The sequence below is a fragment of the Gopherus evgoodei genome, chromosome 20 (assembly GCF_007399415.2).
Source record: "Gopherus evgoodei ecotype Sinaloan lineage chromosome 20, rGopEvg1_v1.p, whole genome shotgun sequence".
NCBI lineage: Eukaryota > Metazoa > Chordata > Testudines > Testudinidae > Gopherus > Gopherus evgoodei.
The window spans coordinates 6,008,308-6,028,128 of NC_044341.1; the positions used below are offsets into that span (position 1 = coordinate 6,008,308).

At 52.6% G+C, this 19,821-nt stretch overlaps 1 protein-coding gene across 1 annotated transcript in view; it reads right to left on the reverse strand.

Annotated features, from left to right (window-relative positions):
• COL16A1 (collagen type XVI alpha 1 chain) overlaps window positions 1-6,523 on the reverse strand; it is a 91,157-nt gene extending 84,634 nt beyond the window's left edge. Inside the window, 2 exon segments of the mRNA XM_030538695.1 lie at window positions 2,323-2,445; window positions 6,187-6,523. Coding sequence (XP_030394555.1) covers window positions 2,323-2,407 — 85 coding nt within the window. The 5' untranslated portion in view covers window positions 2,408-2,445; window positions 6,187-6,523.
• Window positions 6,524-19,821: the final 13,298 nt, after the last annotated feature.

Consider the following 19,821-nt stretch of genomic DNA (forward strand, 5'->3'; position numbering starts at 1 on the left):
CACACACTGCAAGCTGGAGAGGTGTGACCCGGCCGAAGGAGCCCAGCAAGTCCAGGGGTCAGATCCCCAATGGGACAGCAGCTCTCTCCGTGGCCTGGGCAGAGACATCTCTCCACATTAGCCTCCCCATCTGCAAGGCGAGGGCATTGATTCCTCCAGCCTCAGGTGCATGCCAAGGCTGAATCAGTTGATATCGCCGAGTGCTTAGTGCTCTTCCTGGGGTCTCCCCACTGTATTTGCCCATGTCTCCTTTTGATCCCAGGCCTGAGACCTCTCGTAATAGAGAACACAACTGAACCCAGCTGGCGCCAAGTCCTCACACCCCCACGGGAAGCAGCCTGACTTGGCCATGGGCAGGCGCGCGATGATCTAATGAGCCTAAGAGCCAAGCTCCGGCACGTGCTCACGGGCAAAGGAGCCTGCTGGTGTCCAGCTGGCAGCAAGAGTCCCACTAATAGCAAGAGGGATCTGTGCCAAGCAGGAGGCCCCATGAGTGACCTCAGTGCAGGCTGCGGCCCCGCCTAGCTGGACAGCAAACTTCCCAGCCCCCTCTGCCTGTGATGATTCAAGGAGTCCCCACCCCAAGGGGGCTTTGGGAAAGCAGGGCCCCGGCTGCAGAGCGAGGCTCCTGATCATCACCAGCTGCAAGACTGCAGAGTGTTCATGCTCTGGTGCTCGGCTCAGCAGCCTGCCCAGCTCCAACTTCTCACGGCATCCGTCGGCAGAGCTGGCTCCGAAGCAAGCAGGGGTCCGGGCTGGGAAAGGGGAAGGAGCAGTGAGGACAGTGGTGGGAGCCCTACTGGGGTGTGGGGCTGCATCCTCGGCCTGTCCATACTAGCAAGGACTTGGGGCCAGGTCAGCAGTTTATGGGATGCTCGACTGAGCCGCCCCGATCCTCAGGGGCCAGAGGAGAAGGGAATTCATGCAAGGCGGCTACCGTCCTTTAACGTGCAGGCCTCCTCGGCTAGCAACACACCTCCGTGGCTCATCCCAGTCGCCAGAACCCCCCAGTCTCTCTCCAAATGACTGATTCCAAGGTTCCCGGCTTGACCCCCTCCCCACCCTCCCCTGTATCCTGAATGCGGATCTCCTGGCTCTGCTGATTCACAGGCAGGAACCTTGCCACTACTCCTGCCTGGCATATGTTCTGTAGAGACCGAGGGCCTGAATCTCCATGGCCCGGCCTCCCTCCACCACCCTTCCGATGGGCCATGCTCCGCATTCAGTCTGGGCGCTGGGGCAGGCCATGGAAAGTCAGGCCTAGAGAGGGCATGAAGGTTGGGGGAAGCCAGGAAACTCGGAGCTAGGACTCCTGGGTTCCATTTGCAGCTCAGACACTGGCTCTCAGTGTGAACCTGATCAAGCTGCTTAACCCTCTCTGTGCCTCAGTTTCCCTGTCTACACCTCAGGGATAATGCTGCTAAGCCGGGAGGCTGTACTTTGTGTGTTAGAGCCCATGGAGGGTCAAAGTGTGTTGATGCCGCAGTGCTGCAGTCTTGCTCATGGGCTGCATTATCCATCAGTCTCAGCCCCCTCTCCTAACGGATGGAGACACAGGAAGGGGAAGCACCAGACAGGCACTCAGCAATGGCTCCAGGCAGGGAGAAGAATTTTCCAACTTCCCAGGCCCCAATGAGCCTTTGACTATTGTGAATGGGGGTGGTGGGGACTGGCTCCCTACTCTGCAAGAAGAGCTCGGAGAGCCTCAGCTGGGAGGTGCAGCACGTGTGCATTTGATACCCAGCAACAGCGCTGATGTGCCAAGGGAAGCACCCAATGCAGGAATGAGTCGTTGGGATGCGATCGGCTACCGCGCTTTGCACACTGAGATCCCAGCTCCGAGTACGAAAAGCCCCGAGTCTCTGACAGCCACCTGAGCAGCTGCCTGGGAAAAGCAGCCCTCTCCCCATGCCCGCACGCAGCACCGCTCACAGCAACACGCTGGCACTGGGATTTGAACCCATCACCCCCTGGTACATGCACATAGAAACCTGACCCCTCCCTTCCTGCATGTGGCTCTGCCAGTGCACCTCAGTCCTGCCCTGCAGCCCCCCTGCTAGTCCAGCCCTGGACTCCCCAAACACAGATCAGCCAATGCCCCTAAATCCTGACCCACAGCCCTCCATGTTATCCCAGCCCTGGGCTCCCCAAACACAGCTCTGACGGTGCTCCTCAATCCCAGCCCCCACTGCTAGTCCCACTCTGGACTCCCTGCCAATCCCCTAAATCCCCCCCATCCCAGTCATGGGTCCCCCAGACAGAGCTGGGCCAGTGCCCTGCAGATGCAGCCCCCAGCTGTTCCATTCTGAGTGCCACTCTTACCAGCTTTGGGTACAAGGAGCTTCCCTCCTGTACAGGTGACCAGGAGGCCAGCTAGGCAGAGGGCAGAGACCCAGGCTCCCAGCATAATGCCCTCAGGTGGATCAGAGACCAGTGCTGCTGCTTCTAGAAGTGGAAGAAACCAGTCATAAGTAATATGCCCAGCGCAGATGGGCACAATCCTCTGCTTGGTGCCTGTGATCCTGGCCCTGCTGTCCCCACTAGGATCCACCCAGGTCCATAGCAGTGGGCAGGGGCATCAGGGGACGTAAAGGGCACAGGATGCGGCACATGCATAGTCTGCAGAGGTTCAGGCCCAAGGCATAACGCACGGGAATGTTGTGACCAAGGGAGGATGTTCTTGCTGTGTTCTGTGGATGATGAGTGGGGAGTATTGACCTGGGAAGGTTGCATTGGGGAAGGGAGGAGACCTGAGCATGTAACACGGGAACCCAGAAGGAGGGTTGGAGGCCAGGTGACACCTCTGCCCGGGAAACAGGACAAAGGACACAAAGGCTGGGGGAGGAGCAGGGGGGAGGCTGAGTGAGAGGCTGGGGGGAGTTTTGCAGTTTGGAGCTGGCTGGGAAATGGAGAGAGACGCCCTGACAGGGCTTGGGCCTCCCAACGGGGCTGTGGCCTCCCTGGGGCCCCCAGATGGACCCAACTAAAGGGGGTCCTGTTGTCTGTATCAGCAAGACCTGTCTTGGACTGTGTTCCTGTTGTCTAAATAAACCTTCTGCTTTACTGGCTGGCTGAGAGTCCTGGTGAATTGCAGGAAGCTGATGGTGCAGGGATTGGTCTCCCCCAAACTCCGTGACAAATGTTCCCTTGCTAACAGGTCCATTCATAAAGCCCCTGCTCAGCAGGGATGGGCCCAAACCAAATCCCAGATCTCTGGGAAGTCCAGATCCAGGATTGGCTGCTCTGAGCCAGCCAGCCCTGTAGTGAAGGGAATGGCAGAGATGTCAGCATCAAAACCTGCTCTTTCTCCCACCCCTGCTGTGAACGCCTGGGTGCGTATCATATCCAGGGTATCAAGCGCGCCGGCCGCCGCTCGCACTTGGGTCTACGGACGGCTGCCCCAGAGAGCAGGCCAAGAGACAAGCGCTGGCTAGGGAGAGCCTGGGGAGTCAGCAGGGGCTACAAGGAAACACTGAGACAAGACAGACACCACGTGGGGGAAGGAGCAGAACACAGCAGCAGAGCAATCACTGCGATAGCAGCAAACATCACAGTACCGCGCGCAAAGCCAATAAGCAGGAAAGGAGAATTCAGTCCCCTCCTGCTGCAGCTACTGCACAGCACAGGTTATTAAAGCGACCCCTTCACAAGCACCACAGCTCTCCTGACACCCACAAAATCACTCCAGGAGCAAGATACGGGATGGAGAAAAATCAAAGGTCTCGAGCTTGGAGAAACCTTTGGAGAGATTAAAAAAAACGAGGAGTCCTTGTAGCATCTTAGAGACTAACAAATGTATTTGGACATAAGCTTCCGTGGGCTAAAACCCACTTCACCAGATGCATGGAGTGGAAAATACAGGAGCAGGTATAAAGGCACCAACAGATGTGAGTTGCTTTACCAAGTGTGAGGTCAGCCTAACGAGACAATTCAATTGACAGCAGGATACCAAAGGAGGAAAAATAACTTTTCAAGTGGTAAGAGAGAGGCCTCGTTAGACTGACCGAACACTGGGTAAAGCACCCTCATCCTTTCATGTATTTATACCTGCTCCTGTATTTTTACTTCATACATCTGATGAAGTGGGTCTAGCCCACAAAAGCTTATGCCCAAATAAATTTGTTAGTTTCTAAGGTGCCACACTCCTTGGTTGTTTTTTTTTTCTGATACAGACTAACACGGCTACCCCGAAACCTGTCACCATGCAAGCAGTGCCAGCTCCAGGCCCCAGCACGCTAAGTGCGTGCTTGGGGTGGCATGCCGCGGGGAATGCTCTGCCGGTTGCCGGGAGGGCGACAGGCGGCTCCAGTGGACCTCCCGCAGGCGTGTCTGCAGAGGGTCCGCTGGTCCCACGGCTCCGGTGGAGCATCCGCAGGCAGGCCTGCGGGACGTCCACCGGAGCCGCGGGACCAGCGGACCCTCCGCAGCCAAGTCTGTGGGAGATCCACTGGAGCCGCGGGACAGGCGAGCGGCAGAATGTCCCCCATGGCATGCCGCTGTGCTTGGGGCGGCGAAATGGCTAGAGCCGGCCCTGCATGCAAGGCTTCGGAGAGATGTTCATCTGAGCCCCTTTATCTGGAAACCTCATCAGACTTCACTAAATCCACCAGGAACAGATTTTGACCAGCTGATCCCAGCAGGACATTTTTTAGATTAATTTTTTTAACATGCACTAAATAACCTCATCTAGATTTTTTTTTACATTCCCCCAGCGAAACTGAGCAATAATGGAACTAAAACCATCATCTGAAGAGACCGACCATCTGGGTGGCTTTTTTCTGGGGTTTTCTGGGACTGTTTTTAAGGTGCATTGAATTTATTCTATCGCTTGCTTTGGCCATGAGGCCCTAGCAAGGCGAAAATCTTGCCCTGATAAGAAACCGATGGGTGGGAAAGGATTTTTTTGTTGCTCAACCTCTCCGAGAAGAAAGGGAAATGCTGTTCTGATGACAATTTTCCTGCAGTAAACGCTGTAAAAGACCGTGGTGGAAACTTACCAACAATTTGCAAAACAAAAACAGGAGGGGAAGGAGGGGGGAGAAACGCTACTGCCAAGTTTTATGTTGGTCTCCTAGTTTTCTCCCAGGCACCTCATGCCTGATTCTTGCCTCTGAATTCATGTAAGAGCACCTCTTGCTGCCACACTTCAAAGGTTAAAATCTGGCAGTCCATGCTTTAAACTTCATCCCCGATGGAATCCCCCCCCCCCTTGACCTTCATGGTGTGAAAACTGCCTGTCTTACTGCCACCAGGCCAGATTGAACCCCACGCACTTTCAGAGGGTCCCACCAGGGGGCAGAGCACTGATAAAAAGAGGACCAGCCATTAACCCTAAGCTGGGTGATGTGTTAACATAGTGGCATTAAACCGTGATTGACACGGAAGGTAAAGGGGCAGGTAAAGAAACCTGTAAACTCGGAATAAATCAGCCTGCAAACCCAGAATAAATCAGAGCTTGCCCCATAAACCACATGTCATAACATCCTTTACTCACCCCATGCAGGAGCAGGGGCAGGGACAGGGGAAGCCCCAAATTATCAAACTGACCTACTGCATAGGACAGCCACCAACCCCCACCCAGCACCCACAAGGAACTTAAAAAGATCTCCTGGTTCCGGAGCAATTTTGTTTGGCCCTTAGGTAAAAATGACCTGATTCTTCATGGTCCCTTCGGTGACCCCTCAGCCAGGTTTCACCGTGTATAATACATGTAGGTGCATGCTGGGGATTGGGAGTAAAGGGCTACACAAGGCGACGCACATGCAGTGCTGCTCGCCGGACAGTGAGATCTTTGTTCCTTGAATGTTTCCCATCTCCCAGTAGTTTCCACTCTGGAACGCTGGGTCGATGCAAGCCAAGGGCTTGGACCGATCAGTTTCCAGACCCCCCTGTGCAGGCTGGGAATCACAGGCACTGCTGGATGCTGGAGCAGGTAATCATGAAAACAGCAGCCTCCACAAAGGGAAAATACAACCCGTCCTGAGCTTTGCAGCGTGCCCCAGCTGCACACTGCCCTCTGGCCGTGGTGACTCACTGCCTCTGCCTGTCGGGGACGGAGATACGTCCCCGTCCCCCAAGCATACCTCCCTGCCGGAGACGGACTCACGAAGGATGAAAAGTCCTGGGGGTTCCAAGCAGCTGTTAAGTCAGGCCCTGGCCTGAGTGAGAGGTCAGTTGCCCGCTTACCTGCCAAAGAATCGAGGCGCTTGTGGGGTTAGATGCAGTTCAGACGGGGAGCCGGCTGTGAGACCATGTCTGCAATTTGGGGAGCGTGAGGTCCCGGGTGGGAAACGCAGCGAGAGGACGCACGCGTCAGCAGGACACGCCGGCGGTCCCACAGAGCTGTTCCTGGCAGTTGTTCACTCCAACTTCTCGATTGTCGGGGAAGATTTATTCTGCAGGGGGAGATATTTCAAATCCTTGCGGCGGAGAAAGCGCAGCAGATCTCCTCAGAGCACCACTGACATCTTCTGGCCCTGGCCTCCTCTCAGCCCTCTCTCCTGCTCTCCCTTTCCCTCCCGAGAGCGAGCGCTGACTGCGCGCAGAGAACTTGCTTCTCTGCCAGGCCCCCGAGCTGGAAACGACAAGCCATTAAACGTGCTGGAATGCTGGAGCAGCTTAATCAAGCCCAGCTGGGACAGGCACAGCGCCGCGAGGCAGGGAAAGCCTCTTGCAGCTCGGCGGACGCTCCGTGCCACGGGAGCTCGCGTTTGACACATTGCCTCAAGGCAGGATTCGAACACACTACTGGCTCCCATTATCCCCTAGAACAGCTATCCCCACCCCTGGTGACTGAGGATCAGAACAATCCTGCCCTGGTGTGTTTAATGCGACACCTGGAGGCTCCTTGCTGATGGGTGGGGACAAATTGCCAGGGCCTTTTAAGAGTCGTGGGTGGGACAGATATACTTTAGCCTTCTCTCCACCTAGCCCTCTTGCTCCCCCACACTTGGACACAGGAGTCAGCGCAGGGCATCTGAAATGCTGGGCACTCTAATAATACCTGGCACATCCCACAGTGCTTTACAAGTGTGAATCCCCATTTTACAGAGAGGGAAATCTGAGGCAGAGAGAGGGCCACAGCTCAGAGGAAGGCTGGCCCAATGGGCAGGGAACTTAGGTCTGAGTACCAGGCTAATGAAGTCACTGCTCTGCCACAAACTCGCTGTGACTTGGGCAAGTCACTTACTGCCTCTGTGCCTCACTTTCCCATCTGTACAATGGGGATAAGGGCTCTGCCCTGCCTCCCAGGGGCGTGGTGAGGGCAGATACATTACAGACTGTGAGATCCCCTCAGATATTACAGTAAGGAGGGGGCAGATAAGTACTAGCCACCTAGACTTTAGCCACAGAACCAAGCTGTCTCTTCTACAATGCCAGAGGAGCCGTTTCCTTGGGCTACTTCCCCCGGCACAGTGACCGCCCTGCCAGGACATGCAGAACACGGCTGCCTTCCTGTCAGCACCATAATGCTGCATTTGCTCCTCTCTAGACAGCCTAAGTGGAGGCAGAGGGTGGCACCTTGCTTGGCTGCGGGGGGGAGTGCCAGAGTTCAGAGCACCGTGTCGACTCTCGGAGCAGAGCACTGTGGGTTTATATGGTTGGAAGCTTTTCTCCCATCGGAGCGATCGTGTCCAAATCTGGCGTTTGCTTCTCCATGTGCCGCGAGGCCGAGCTGCCGGCTTTCCGGACCAAAATAGCTTTTCTAAAACGCCTTGGTGCAGCCAGCCCCGCTGAGCCAAGATGGCTCCAGAGAGGGAGCCCGCTTTGATTCTGGCTCGCACATCAGCAGCATGGCTTCCAGATGCAGCCTCTCCTCCAAGGGGGCGGGATGCATCAGCCAGGAAGATCACAGCTCGGTTCCCACTGCCCAGGTGGGGTTTGCGGTGCTGGCACTGACAGGATCGCACAGATCTGACATCTGCACTGGGAAGGGAACAAACGCAGAACCTCACACTCGAATTGCCAGAATAAAACACCGCTTGGCAATATATTTATCACCAGGACAACTGCATCCACAGGATTCTCAGTTACACTAAGTCCCCTGTAGGAAACAGACCCTCAGCTCAGATATATGCTGGTGCAGGATCTATACCTGCCCTGCCCCCAGTCTCTGGTACAGTGGGTGGATTGGGGGCTTGGCTGGAGCACCCTGGATTACAGCTATTCTCTGCCCCCCATGGCCCAGACGGATCCAGGGAAGTGAGCATGTCAGTTAGAGCAGCCACAAGGCTGTTCTACTTGACATCACATTCCAAGCAGGCCCTTGCAAAGCCCTGCAATACAAACATGGAATGAGCCAGCCTTTCCCCTGTGGGATCCAGGCCAGCATCGGGCCCATGAGGGACACAAGAAGCTGCCAACAAGCAGAAAGTGGTTGTGGGGGGATGGGGGTAAATATGGCGAAATGCAAACAGCTCACACGCTGCAGGGGGCTGGCACGGAGGTCAGCAGAGTTCAGCGTCCATCTGTTCTTCCCCAACCACTGACCCAGGCACTAGATCCTCCTCTGGATCGTCTCTCGCTGCCCATTGCCATGGGCTGCCGTGCCTCCCCCCGCTGAGCACCCATCGCTGACGGAGCCAGCTCTCTCCACCACTCGCCCCCTCTGCCTCCCACAGGGCTTCCCGCCAAGGATGGAAAAGAAGAGCAAGGCGCAGATAGGGGCCACATTAATGACAAAACCACAGACAGCAAGCGGTTAGCAAGCCCCAGCCATGTTCTGCAAGACCAGCTGAGTCAGGCAAAATCGCAGCCTCAGTCTTTCCCATTTGAAACAAAGGCCGCCACTCAGAACTTGCCGGAATTTATTTTCCACCAGCAGGAGCTATTATCCTTGTCTGGGCTGAACAGGAAATCACTTAGCCAAGACAGGGAAGGGAGCGATCAGCATAGTCGAGGCAGTTGTGTCACACAGGAGTGTGTTCACACACGATACCTTTTCCAGGAGCCGAAGCAGCGCCGGCAGGATTCCGCTCCCAGGTCGCCCCATTGGCGCTGGGAGCTGCTACGGAGAGGGGTGTCTGCAGGAGGGTGCCCAGCCGTCGCACCTGGGCAGTGGAAAACGGTTGAAAGAAATACCTGATTGGGGATTAACACTTAAAAGGGAATTTCCCAAGGCTGGGAGATGGGATACTGACCCAACGGATACATCAGGCTGCTCCTTTGAGATGTGGGGCTGGGGAATCCAGAAAGCTGCTTGCATCACCTGCGCCTGTTCGCCTGCAGCACTATTCAACCTCACAATGCTCAGCCAGTGTCAACTGGCCTCGCGCACCATTGGGAATCCAGCCCACAGATGCCACATCAGATCAGACCACTGACTGAGCTGCTCCTGCATCCTGCCTCCTGCCTCCAACCTCAGAAGGTGACAGAAAACTCTATCATTGCCAACTGTGCAATGCTGCATGGGGGTTGGGAGGTAGGAATAACCCTTCCTGATCCCTGCAGCGATCAGCTCTGAAGCATGACGTTTCATGATCTCTGCAACGATAAGCAGGCCTACACTTGTTCAAACCTCTTAAAATCCCACCATGGTACTTACTCTTTGATCTGGAAAAGGGTAAATATAGTGCCCATCTACAAAAAGGGAAATAAAAACAACCCAGGAAACTACAGACCAGTTAGTTTAACTTCTGTGCCAGGGAAGATAATGCAGCAAGTAATTAAAGAAATCATCTGCAAACACTTGGAAGGTGGTAAGGTGATAGGGAATAGCCAGCATGGATTTGTAAAGAACAAATCGTGTCAAACCAATCTGATAGCTTTCTTTGATAGGATAATGAGCCTTGTGGATAAGGGAGAAGCAGTGGATGTGGTATACCTGGACTTTAGTAAGGCATTTGATACGGTCTCGCATGATATTCTTATAGATAAACTAGGCAAATACAATTTAGATGGGGCTACTATAAGGTGGGTGCATAACTGGCTGGATAACCGTACTCAAGAGAGTAGTTGTTAATGGCTCCCAATCCTGCTGGAAAGGTATATCAAGTGGGGTTCCGCAGGGGTCTGTTTTGGGACCGGCTCTGCTCAATATCTTCATCAACGATTTAGATGTTGGCATAGAAAGTACGCTTATTAAGTTTGCGGACGATACCAAACTGGGAGGGATTGCAACTGCTTTGGAGGACAGGGTCAAAATTCAAAATGATCTGAACAAATTGGAGAAATGGTCTGAGGTAAACCGGATGAAGTTCAATAAAGACAAATGCAAAGTGCTCCACTTAGGAAGGAACAATCAGTTTCACACATACAGAATGGGAAGAGGCTGTCTAGGAAGGAGTATGGCAGAAAGAGATCTAGGGGTCATAGCAGACCACAAGCTTAATATGAGTCAACAGTGTGATACTGTTGCAAAAAAAGCAAACATGATTCTGGGATGCATTAACAGGTGTGTTGTAAACAAGACACGAGAAGTCATTCTTCCGCTCTACTCTGCACTGGTTAGGCCTCAACTGGAGTATTGTGTCCAGTTCTGGGCACCGCATTTCAAGAAAGACGTGGAGAAATTGGAGAGGGTCCAGAGAAGAGCAGCAAGAATGATTAAAGGTCTTGAGAACATGACCTATGAAGGAAGGCTGAAAGAATTGGGTTTATTTAGTTTGGAAAAGAAAAGACTGAGTGGGGACATGATAGCAGTTTTCAGGTATCTAAAAGGGTGTCATCAGGAGGAAGGAGAAAACTTGTTCACCTTAGCCTCTAATGATAGAACAAGAAGCAATGGGCTTAAACTGCAGCAAGGGAGATTTAGGTTGGACATTAGGAAAAAGTTCCTAACTGTCAGGGTAGTTAAACACTGGAATAAATTGCCTAGGGAGGTTGTGGAATCTCCATCTCTGGAGATATTTAAGAGTAGGTTAGATAAATGTCTATCAGGGATGGTCTAGACAGTATTTGGCCCTGCCGTGAGGGCAGGGGACTGGACTCAATGACCTCTCGAGGTCCCTTCCAGTCCTAGAGTCTATGAATCTATGAATCTCCTGTGGCAATGAGTTCCACCAGGCAAAGCCTGGTCTATAATGAAGGATAGTCTTGTAGCGAGGGAGCTGACATGGGATTCTGGAGATCTGTATTCAATTCCCTGTGTGACCTTGGGTTTATTACAATACCAAAAAAAAATCTGTGCCTCAGTTTCCCCATCAGTAAAATGGGGGTAATAATTCTTCCTTTTCTCCCACCTCACATCTATTAGATCACAGGTTTTGGGGGCAGAGGCTGGCTCTCATTGTGTCTGTACAGTGCTTGGTGCAGTGGGGCCCTGCTCTCAGCTGGAGTTTCCAAGCATGACCAAAATACAAATAATTTCCTTGTATTTGTTCTACCCAATAAGGATGGCTGTGCCAGACTCCAATGCCCACAAACTTTGGGGACTGAGAAATTCAGCTCCTAACTGACCCATCCCTTGCTTTTCCATCCTTTCTCCCCCGCACAGTAGAGCATGGTAAGGACTGACTGCATTCAACTGGTTTCTTCTCTAACGATGACAAACCTATTTACACCGAGGCTTTACAAATGAGCATTAGAGATGCATGCATCTCAATAAACATGCTCCTCGTTAACAACTGGTATTTATTCAGTCCACAGTAAATAAGCCATCGTGAGTGAGCCAAATGGTGCAATCGGCGCTCAGTTCAAATCCTCCCCATTTATTCTGGCGACAGTCTCCAAAACAGGGTATTTATTCCTTAGCTAGTTACACACAGGGATAATTAAGGGGTAATTAAAGCAACTGGGTATGAAACATAACCAAACTTCTATCATTCCTTTTTATTGGACAATTATTTTCCCAAAGCTGCTCTTTGTTTAAACCAACCAAAGGCTATTAAATAAACAAGTTTAGGAATAAATGTGTAAAAATGACAGTGATTTGTGCATGTAGCATAATGGCTTCTATCTCAGCAGCGGGGAAATAGCAGCAGCAGAGACTGATCTGGTATCACGTCAAAGTGAAACATAAGGCATGAACGGATTAGATAATAAACTGTGCTTATTAGCTAGCCCCCTTCCTCCCTCTGACTTTCATTAATTGAGCCCCACGGCACCTGTGTACAGTGGGAGGTACAGTTACGGCAGGTGCAAACAGGTGGTGCTGTTACACTTAGTCTTACAAGTTCATTTTCTGAGCAGGCGAGCGCTGTTCAGTCTTTGAAGACTTGCCTTGTTGTTGTCCGTTTGACACTGCCATGTCTTGCTGGGGGAGCTGTTGCAAGCAGCAAGACTCTGCACCCATCTGGCTAATAGGGGTCAATTCTTGGGGCGGAGCGGAGTTGCTCCTTGAAAACTAGGGCTTGGTGTTGGGCTGAGATTCTTGAAAGAGAAGTTTGCTTGTGTGCTGTTTGTGACTACCTCTGTCCCTGGGCTGGCGCACTGAGGGAGAATAAACAAGCTACGCAAAGGAAGTACCCAGATCTCACTGATTTCCCCTCCACGGGGAGCTGCAAGGCCCAGACACCTACCACCATGTGCCCAAGGGGCGAGGCTGTTATATCCATTTGACAGATGAGGGAACCGAAGCACAGACAGATCAAGTCACTTGCTCATGGTCCCACAGGAAGGCACCATCAGGAATAGAACCCAGGAGTCCTGATTCCCAGTTCCCTTCTCTAACAACCATCAGCCAAGTCCCAGGTGTGAACCACACAAACATCCTTCTCGCAGGGGAAATACGCAGTAACCCTGCCCAGGTACCAGTGGAGATGGGCTGAACTGGTAGGATGCAGCCGCCACACCCAGCTGACCTGTGGAGTCCTCCCAAAACCCCCACTGGTCACCAATGGGGAGCGCCCGAGGTGGACGCCGAACCATAGAGAGAAACGCCACCTGGTGCTCTAGTTACAGAATATTCCACCTGGGCAACTGTCAAGTGTGTGGACCACTAAGTGAGGGAGCCCTGCCACTCCGTCCCTCCTTCCGGTGGACTGGCACGGCCAGCCCTAATTCAAGGCACAAACGCTGAAGCAGAGGTGAAGGACTTCCTGCTTAGATGGATTTAAGAGCCAGCTCCTGAACTGAAGTAACCAGAGAGGAGACAGGTTTATGTGAGCTGAGGATCTGACCTAGGACTTACTTTTTAAATAGCATGAACGATAACGTCACAAACGTCTGCCACGTAAAACGCACAGGAGGGAGATGGTCCCAGCTAACGTACTGATCTCAGCTGAGAACTCGACCACCTCCTAAACTTCCACTGGGTCCCAGTCGCAAGTCTGCAAATAATTACTACTGTACTCGTGATAGACGCAGGGAGTCCTATCCTCCAATTATTGGGAAATAGAAAGCCGTTGCACCAACCACTCTGGTATATTTTGCTGTCTTGTACTAGGATCTGGTGGTTAATGCAGGGCAGAGGTGGGAATTGGGAGCCAGGGCTCCTGGGTTCTGTGGTGATACTTCAGCACCAGCAGGCCTGGTTAGCCTCACTGGTAAAGTTCATGAATTGTTACAGCGATCTGGTATATAAAAGTGTTTAAGGAAAGAGGCAAGAAGGAGACAAAGGCTGACCTAATTTAGACAGACAGTGTCCACTGGTACCACTCAAAGGCTGAGTTAAGATTATGAAACAAGAGGAGCAGAGGATTGGAAATCAATGAATGAAAATTGGTGTGTCAGAAATTAGGCCTAACTGGTGGGCAGAAGTATGTGCATGGATGCTTCCGCCAAGCTCCATTTTGGGGCTCTTAAAAAAGACTTTAGGAGAGAGAGGAAAAAAGAAAACATCCGCAGTGGAACGACTGGTTGCCGTGACACCGGGCCTTGATGCTCATGGGGGGACCTGATCATCACTGCTGCACCGGAAAGGATCCCAACCTGATACATGTGAGATCCTGCTCTGTCTTCCTCCCCTCATGTGCTCCATTCTGCTTCCAGTCCCCTCTCTCTTGGTTTTTCATCCAATCTGGAAATCTGCTGCACTGCACGGCGAGCACAGTGAGATGAGGTGGCCCATCCAGCTCTGCCGGGCTTGAGAAGGGCCAGGAGGAAGGGACCTGAGCAGCCCAACCAGGTGAGCTGGGGCTAGAACAACAGCTGTTGAGGATAGGGTGACCAGATGTCCTGTTTTTAAAGGAACAGTCCTGTTTTTTAGGGACTTTTTCTAATATAGGCGCTTATTATCCATGTCCTGTTTTTTCACAGTTGCTATCTGATCATCTTAGTTGAGGATGACCCGTCAACCCAAAGAACCTGTCCATGACTGACCAGCCACCCTGTATCCTGAGACCACCACCAAGAGCCGTGTTTTCTTCTTCCCTATCACAACTCTCCTCTCTCTCCCGCGTCTGACTGTCGGTCTAAAGCAGGGACGTGACAGTCATTCCCAACTCAGAACTGAGTAGAACTAATCCCTTTCTCCCCCCACCCCGGCCAGGAGGGTTGTTTGACTGAATAAGAGACTTTAACAATATTCACTGTCTCCAAAAAAGGGTCTTTGATGGATTTTGATTGGTTTTGCACAACCCGTCAATTTCCATTTTGGTGCTGCTTACATCGTCTGGATTCTTCTCCTTTTGTGTGTTTCACTCAATAAGTTTCTAACCTTTGGCATGAATTGTATGGGGTGTTTCCCATGGTACTAAGCAGGCAGAGATCTGTATACCAACCCCTGAGCCTGGTTTAACGCTGTTTAATGTTGGACGGCGATGGAGTGATGTAAACATCTTTAACTCTTTGGGCCCATATATTCCATCTAAGTTAATTCACCATTGTTATCACTCAGCTCTGCCACTGCTTGCTGTGAGGAAGGAGGCAGATCGCTTGCATCTCTGGATGCCTCGGCTTCCCCACCAAGAAAACAGGAACACCACGTATTTCCATCACTGGGTTTGCCAAACTTAATTAATTAGCCTGGCACCCACTTTATTTAATGGATTCACCAATGACCTGCCAAACACCATCGTCAGGCGGCTCACGTACACCATCGACGTCTGCTTGGCCTAAGGGGACTGGGACTTCTGAGAGACTGAAAAGAACCTGCAGACACAACTGCCAAAAGTGACTATTGCAAGAAATGGAGAGTGAAACCAAGTGTATTGGAAGCCGAGTCAATGTGCTTCCACTTACACTGTGCTCATCTCCCCAAACTGAGCGTCACATCGCTTTGACCGGTCAGCAGCCGGCGCACAACCCAAAGCCAGCGTATCTACGGTCGCATTCATATACAAATACCATCTCAGTAAAGCAGCTCAAATGATCAAGAGCAGAAACTGTCCCGTGAACAAACTGGGTAGGAGCCACGTGGCGACCCAATGTGCAAATACCACGTCATTCAGGGCTCGCTTGCTGCTACTCACTGTGCGGATACGGTGCCCCCGTTTGGTTAAACTCCGTCCACACTAGACTAGTGATCACACAGCTTAATCCTACCAGGGGAATGATCACAGGCACATGAAAGCCAGCAAAACGTGTATGGTTACTAGTCCAAGCCGATACGCCTTCACCTAACAGCTGGTGTCAGCAAGCAACTAACAAACGGATCACGAAGGCACAGCAAATGCCACACGTGCCCCTGTTCAGGGATTTGGGGATGTACCCTGCCACTGACTGCACAGCAGAAATCCTGTCTGGACATGCCGCATGCTCTCCATCCAGCTGATAACATCACTCCCTGGGGGAGAGATTCTGCCACAACCAGGAGCTCCCCTTCCATCACCCTCCCCGATGCGTCCTGCCTGGCTGTGGGCTCACACCACACACCTGGCGCCAGCTGGACTGGTTCAGGTGTGGTGTGGTGTGCTGCCCCTCAATCCACCAGGCCTGGGGTATCCAGGACAGCCCACGACGCATCTGCAATGCGGTGCACAATGCTGCCCACATGCTGGATGGTTGCTACTGAAGTATTGGGCTCCCCAGAGGTCTGAACACTGCTGGCTCCAAGTCCATTGGCTGGCTCAGACCAGTTAGCTGAGTTTGGGTTTGCTTTCTGAACTCTTGCCCACACACAAATCCTAGATATCTAAAACCTCCAGAGTTCGTTGAGCACTTTGCAGTTCCCAGAAGGCCGCTGGTCCGCGCCTGCAAAGGATTATTAAACAGAAAACACCACACACAAGTGACGAGGCGCCGGCACACGTGAGCAGCATTGTCGATTGCTGCTCCGGGCCCGAAAGACAACTGATCGGCCATTTAACATGACTTTCGGGAGAGTTCACTCGAGGCTTGTCCTTAGGAAAAGCAAATGGACAAAGCAGATAAGGTGCTGTTTCTCCGAGGTCAGCTAATGATACATGGTCTGCACAGGTGCAGATATTGGCATTTAAGAGAACCGCAAGCTCAGCATCTACACGTGGAAATTCAGGCCGTGTGGGTGCTGAGGACTTGCCCCCGGCTCGGCCATCAGTAGGTCTGCACCGATGTCGCCGCCACTGTGGAGGGGCAGGATATTCCCAGTACAAACTGTGACCTATCGCAGCTCTGCCCATCGAGCCTCTAGACTGAGATACGTTCTGTATCAATCTGAGCACTCACCATCTGTAAATTCAGCCTCATAACACCCCGGTGAGGCGTTAGCTTCATCGTACAGGTGGGGAACTGAGGAACAGATAGTATCTTCCTCAAGGTCACACGGAGAGTCTGTGGCAGAGCAAGCGTTTGAACCTGGCTAGCACCATCCTACCCAGTAGGACACCGTTCCTAGGCTGTTTACGCCCATACAGTTACCCAATGGATAATGGATGACATCAGCGTAAATCCCCAGTGCCGATAAAAAGGGTCCCTGGAAACCCGTCACTCAGACATTGATTCTCTCCTGCCTCGCTCCTTCGGCTGCCGCATGCAGCTGTGCAAAGGTTTTGCACAAAGGGGCGAAAATGCTACTGCCGGGGCAATGGAGAATCCTGGTTCCAGCACACCGGTTCGACACCTGCTGCCCAGAGGTGTGAGTGCCCAAGTGCAGGGAGATCAGGCCCCAAACATCCATCACTTGCGCTTGGCAGGGGAAAGCAGGACATGGTGATGGAGAGTGTCACAGCAGGGGGTGGAGTTCATAAGACTTTCTTAAATTGCAAATAGAACTGCAATATTCTACTGCACTGGGCTGACACGCTAGCAGTGTGGTGCACGGGGCTGCTGGTGAAGAATCCTGGAGCATTCCCTTGTGCAAGACTAGTAGAGGGTAATCTTCATCCAGCTCCACTGCTTCATCAAACACCAGGAGGCAGGGTAGGGAGATGCTTAACACCCTTTCTAATTTTCACACACGCTGGCTCACTATCACGTGTACCAACATGCTCGGCACTGGCACTGCCACACACGCTACTTCCAGCCACCAGCACACACAGACAGCCGCACGCCAATGCACGGTTATTTGCACTACAGTAGTGCCCAGCTGAGATCGGTGCTTCATTGCACTGATCACAGAGAGTGAGAGACAGTCCGCCCCTCCGCCCAGCCCACTTACAATCTATAAAGACCGATGTTGGTAGGGGAATCAGGCCCAGAGTGGGGCAGGGACATGACCAAGGGCACACAGCAGGGCAGAGGCAGAGCCAGGACTAGAAGCCAAGTCTCATGACTCCCAGTCCAAAGCACGCGCCCACCACTTCAGCATCAACTCACTATACTATACTACCTTGCTCGTATCTAGCACCTTTCATCCATAGAGCTCAAAGCGCTTTACAAAGGAGGGTCAATAGCATTCTCTCCCTTTTGCAGCTGGGGAAACTGAGGCACAGAGAGCCAGTGACTTGCCCATGGTAACCCAGTAGCAGAAACAGAACCCAGGCCTCCAGAGTCTCAGTCTATCGCTCTCGCCACTATGCCATACTGCTCTCTATTGAGCCCTGCACACAAACACCCCCAGAGCCCTCCCGCGCTCTCACACGTACATTCAGGTACTGTCCGCTCTGGGCACGAAACCCTTCTATCTTCCCTGCCAGGGGCACCTTCACAGCGCACTGGCTCCGGGCTGGCAATCGTTTCCATTATAAATCTCTCTTTGTGGCAGGCCCATAATCAGCTTCCCATTTCTCAGGAGGAAACGTAGTACAGCCCAGATGTCACCGCTGGAAAGAATCCTGGATTCTCACAGACAGAAAAAACCCTCTGGTTTCGTGTCCATGGCCCTTAGCTGGACCAAGATGCTTTTTGAGTACCTCTGTAACCTGCCCCAAAAGGCTTTGAATGAAATAAACCACGATCTGGCAAGCGATTCCTTGCTCCGACAACCCCAGAGCCTTTATTCCTTTGAGAGGCGTGACGAAGCCCAGCCAAATCATGGAGCCAGCAGCACCACTGGTTCTGCTGCACACACGGTAAGAGACGAGTTTTAAACCCAGTGTTGGAGCGGGGTTAGTTCAAAGCCCACAGATGGGGAAGAAAGCACGCCCAGGGGGGATCCAGCCGGGAGACACAACCAGCTCCAAACACACATCTCATCGCGGATCTCACACTCCCAATGCAGGGGCTTTGGAGGGTCTCCAGCTGCCAGGTGAACAGCAACATCCCAGTGGGCAAATATGAGCAGACGCAGCAGCAAAGCATATACACGCGATACATGCCAATAACGTAACGTGCAGGGACAGTGGGAACCTTTATCCTAGCATCTGCATCGACACCTAGCGTGGGGGACAGCGCGAACGCCAGATCGGAGTCACTTCAATAGCAGGAAATGGTTAATGTCGAGATTTGAACGGTGCCGGCTACTTACAGCACTTGTCATCTCACAGGGATAAAAATCCTGACCCTGGGGAAATTTTACCCTTTCAGTGGGGCCAGGGTCTCACCCGCGGTGTTCTACACGTGCTAATCACGGCAGGATCCCCTGAACACCGGGCTAGAGCAGTGAAGCTGGGGAGAGGGTGGATTATTATTGGTAAGCGTTCAGAAAGCTCCAGCGTGCCCCTCTCTCAGTGCCAGACAAGTGGCATGCAGCCCAGCGTGCCCATCTCTCAGTGCCAGACAAGTGGCACGCAGGCATGAAGTTTTTCCCAGTGACACAATGCGGGACTGCCACAAACTCCATCATGGACCAGGCCCCATTGTGCCAGGTGCTGTCCAGAACAAAGAGACCGTCCCTGACTCACACAGAAGTGACAGCTCCTCACAGGCATGTTTGAGTTGCTTGTAGCGGTGGCTGGTTTTCCCTTACATCAAGCCACCTGAAGCTAAGATTTGATAAGGTACTTCTGCCGGCCTTTTGGGCTTTCCCAAACTCATGGGAACTTGGAGGTTGTGACGCAAACAAGGTAGCCCACGTCCACACCACAGAGGAGCCCCCCAGTTTTTGGGACGTTGGGTTCTATGGGCAAGACCAGCCTTGCAGTTAAAGCACAAGACGAGCAGGCAGGAGAGCTGGATTCTAATGCTTGCTAGGACCCCCTCGGGGAAGTCACATCCTCCCTCTATGCCTGACCACAACAGCAGCGGCTCACTTGGCAAGGGAGGGGAGGTTAGTCTGGAAGACTCTGGGAGATGCTCAAATGCATAGGATTAGTGAGTGTGAATGAACATTGGTATGTGAGGGAGTGGGGATGGGAGCGGGGGGGGGTGGGTAAGAGATGCGGGTCCCTCAAAACACACAGTGGAACAGGAACCCCTGGGCTCAGAAAGCCAGAGGTAGCCCCTAATCCCATTGGGGTTCTGGCTTGGGACCCCGGTGACTGGAGTGGTATTCCCAGCTCTGGCACAGGCTTCCCATGTGACCTTGAGCAAATTACTTCATTTCTTTGGGCCTCATTCCCCCCAGCTGTAAAATGGGAATTCGAGGGGATTTCTCCCACTCATTGCCTGTATTACTAAGAGTGTGTAAGCTCTCTGGGGGAGGAATTGTTTTCAATGTTGTGTTGTACAGCTCCTCACAAAAGCCTCGGCACTGCTGTAACACAA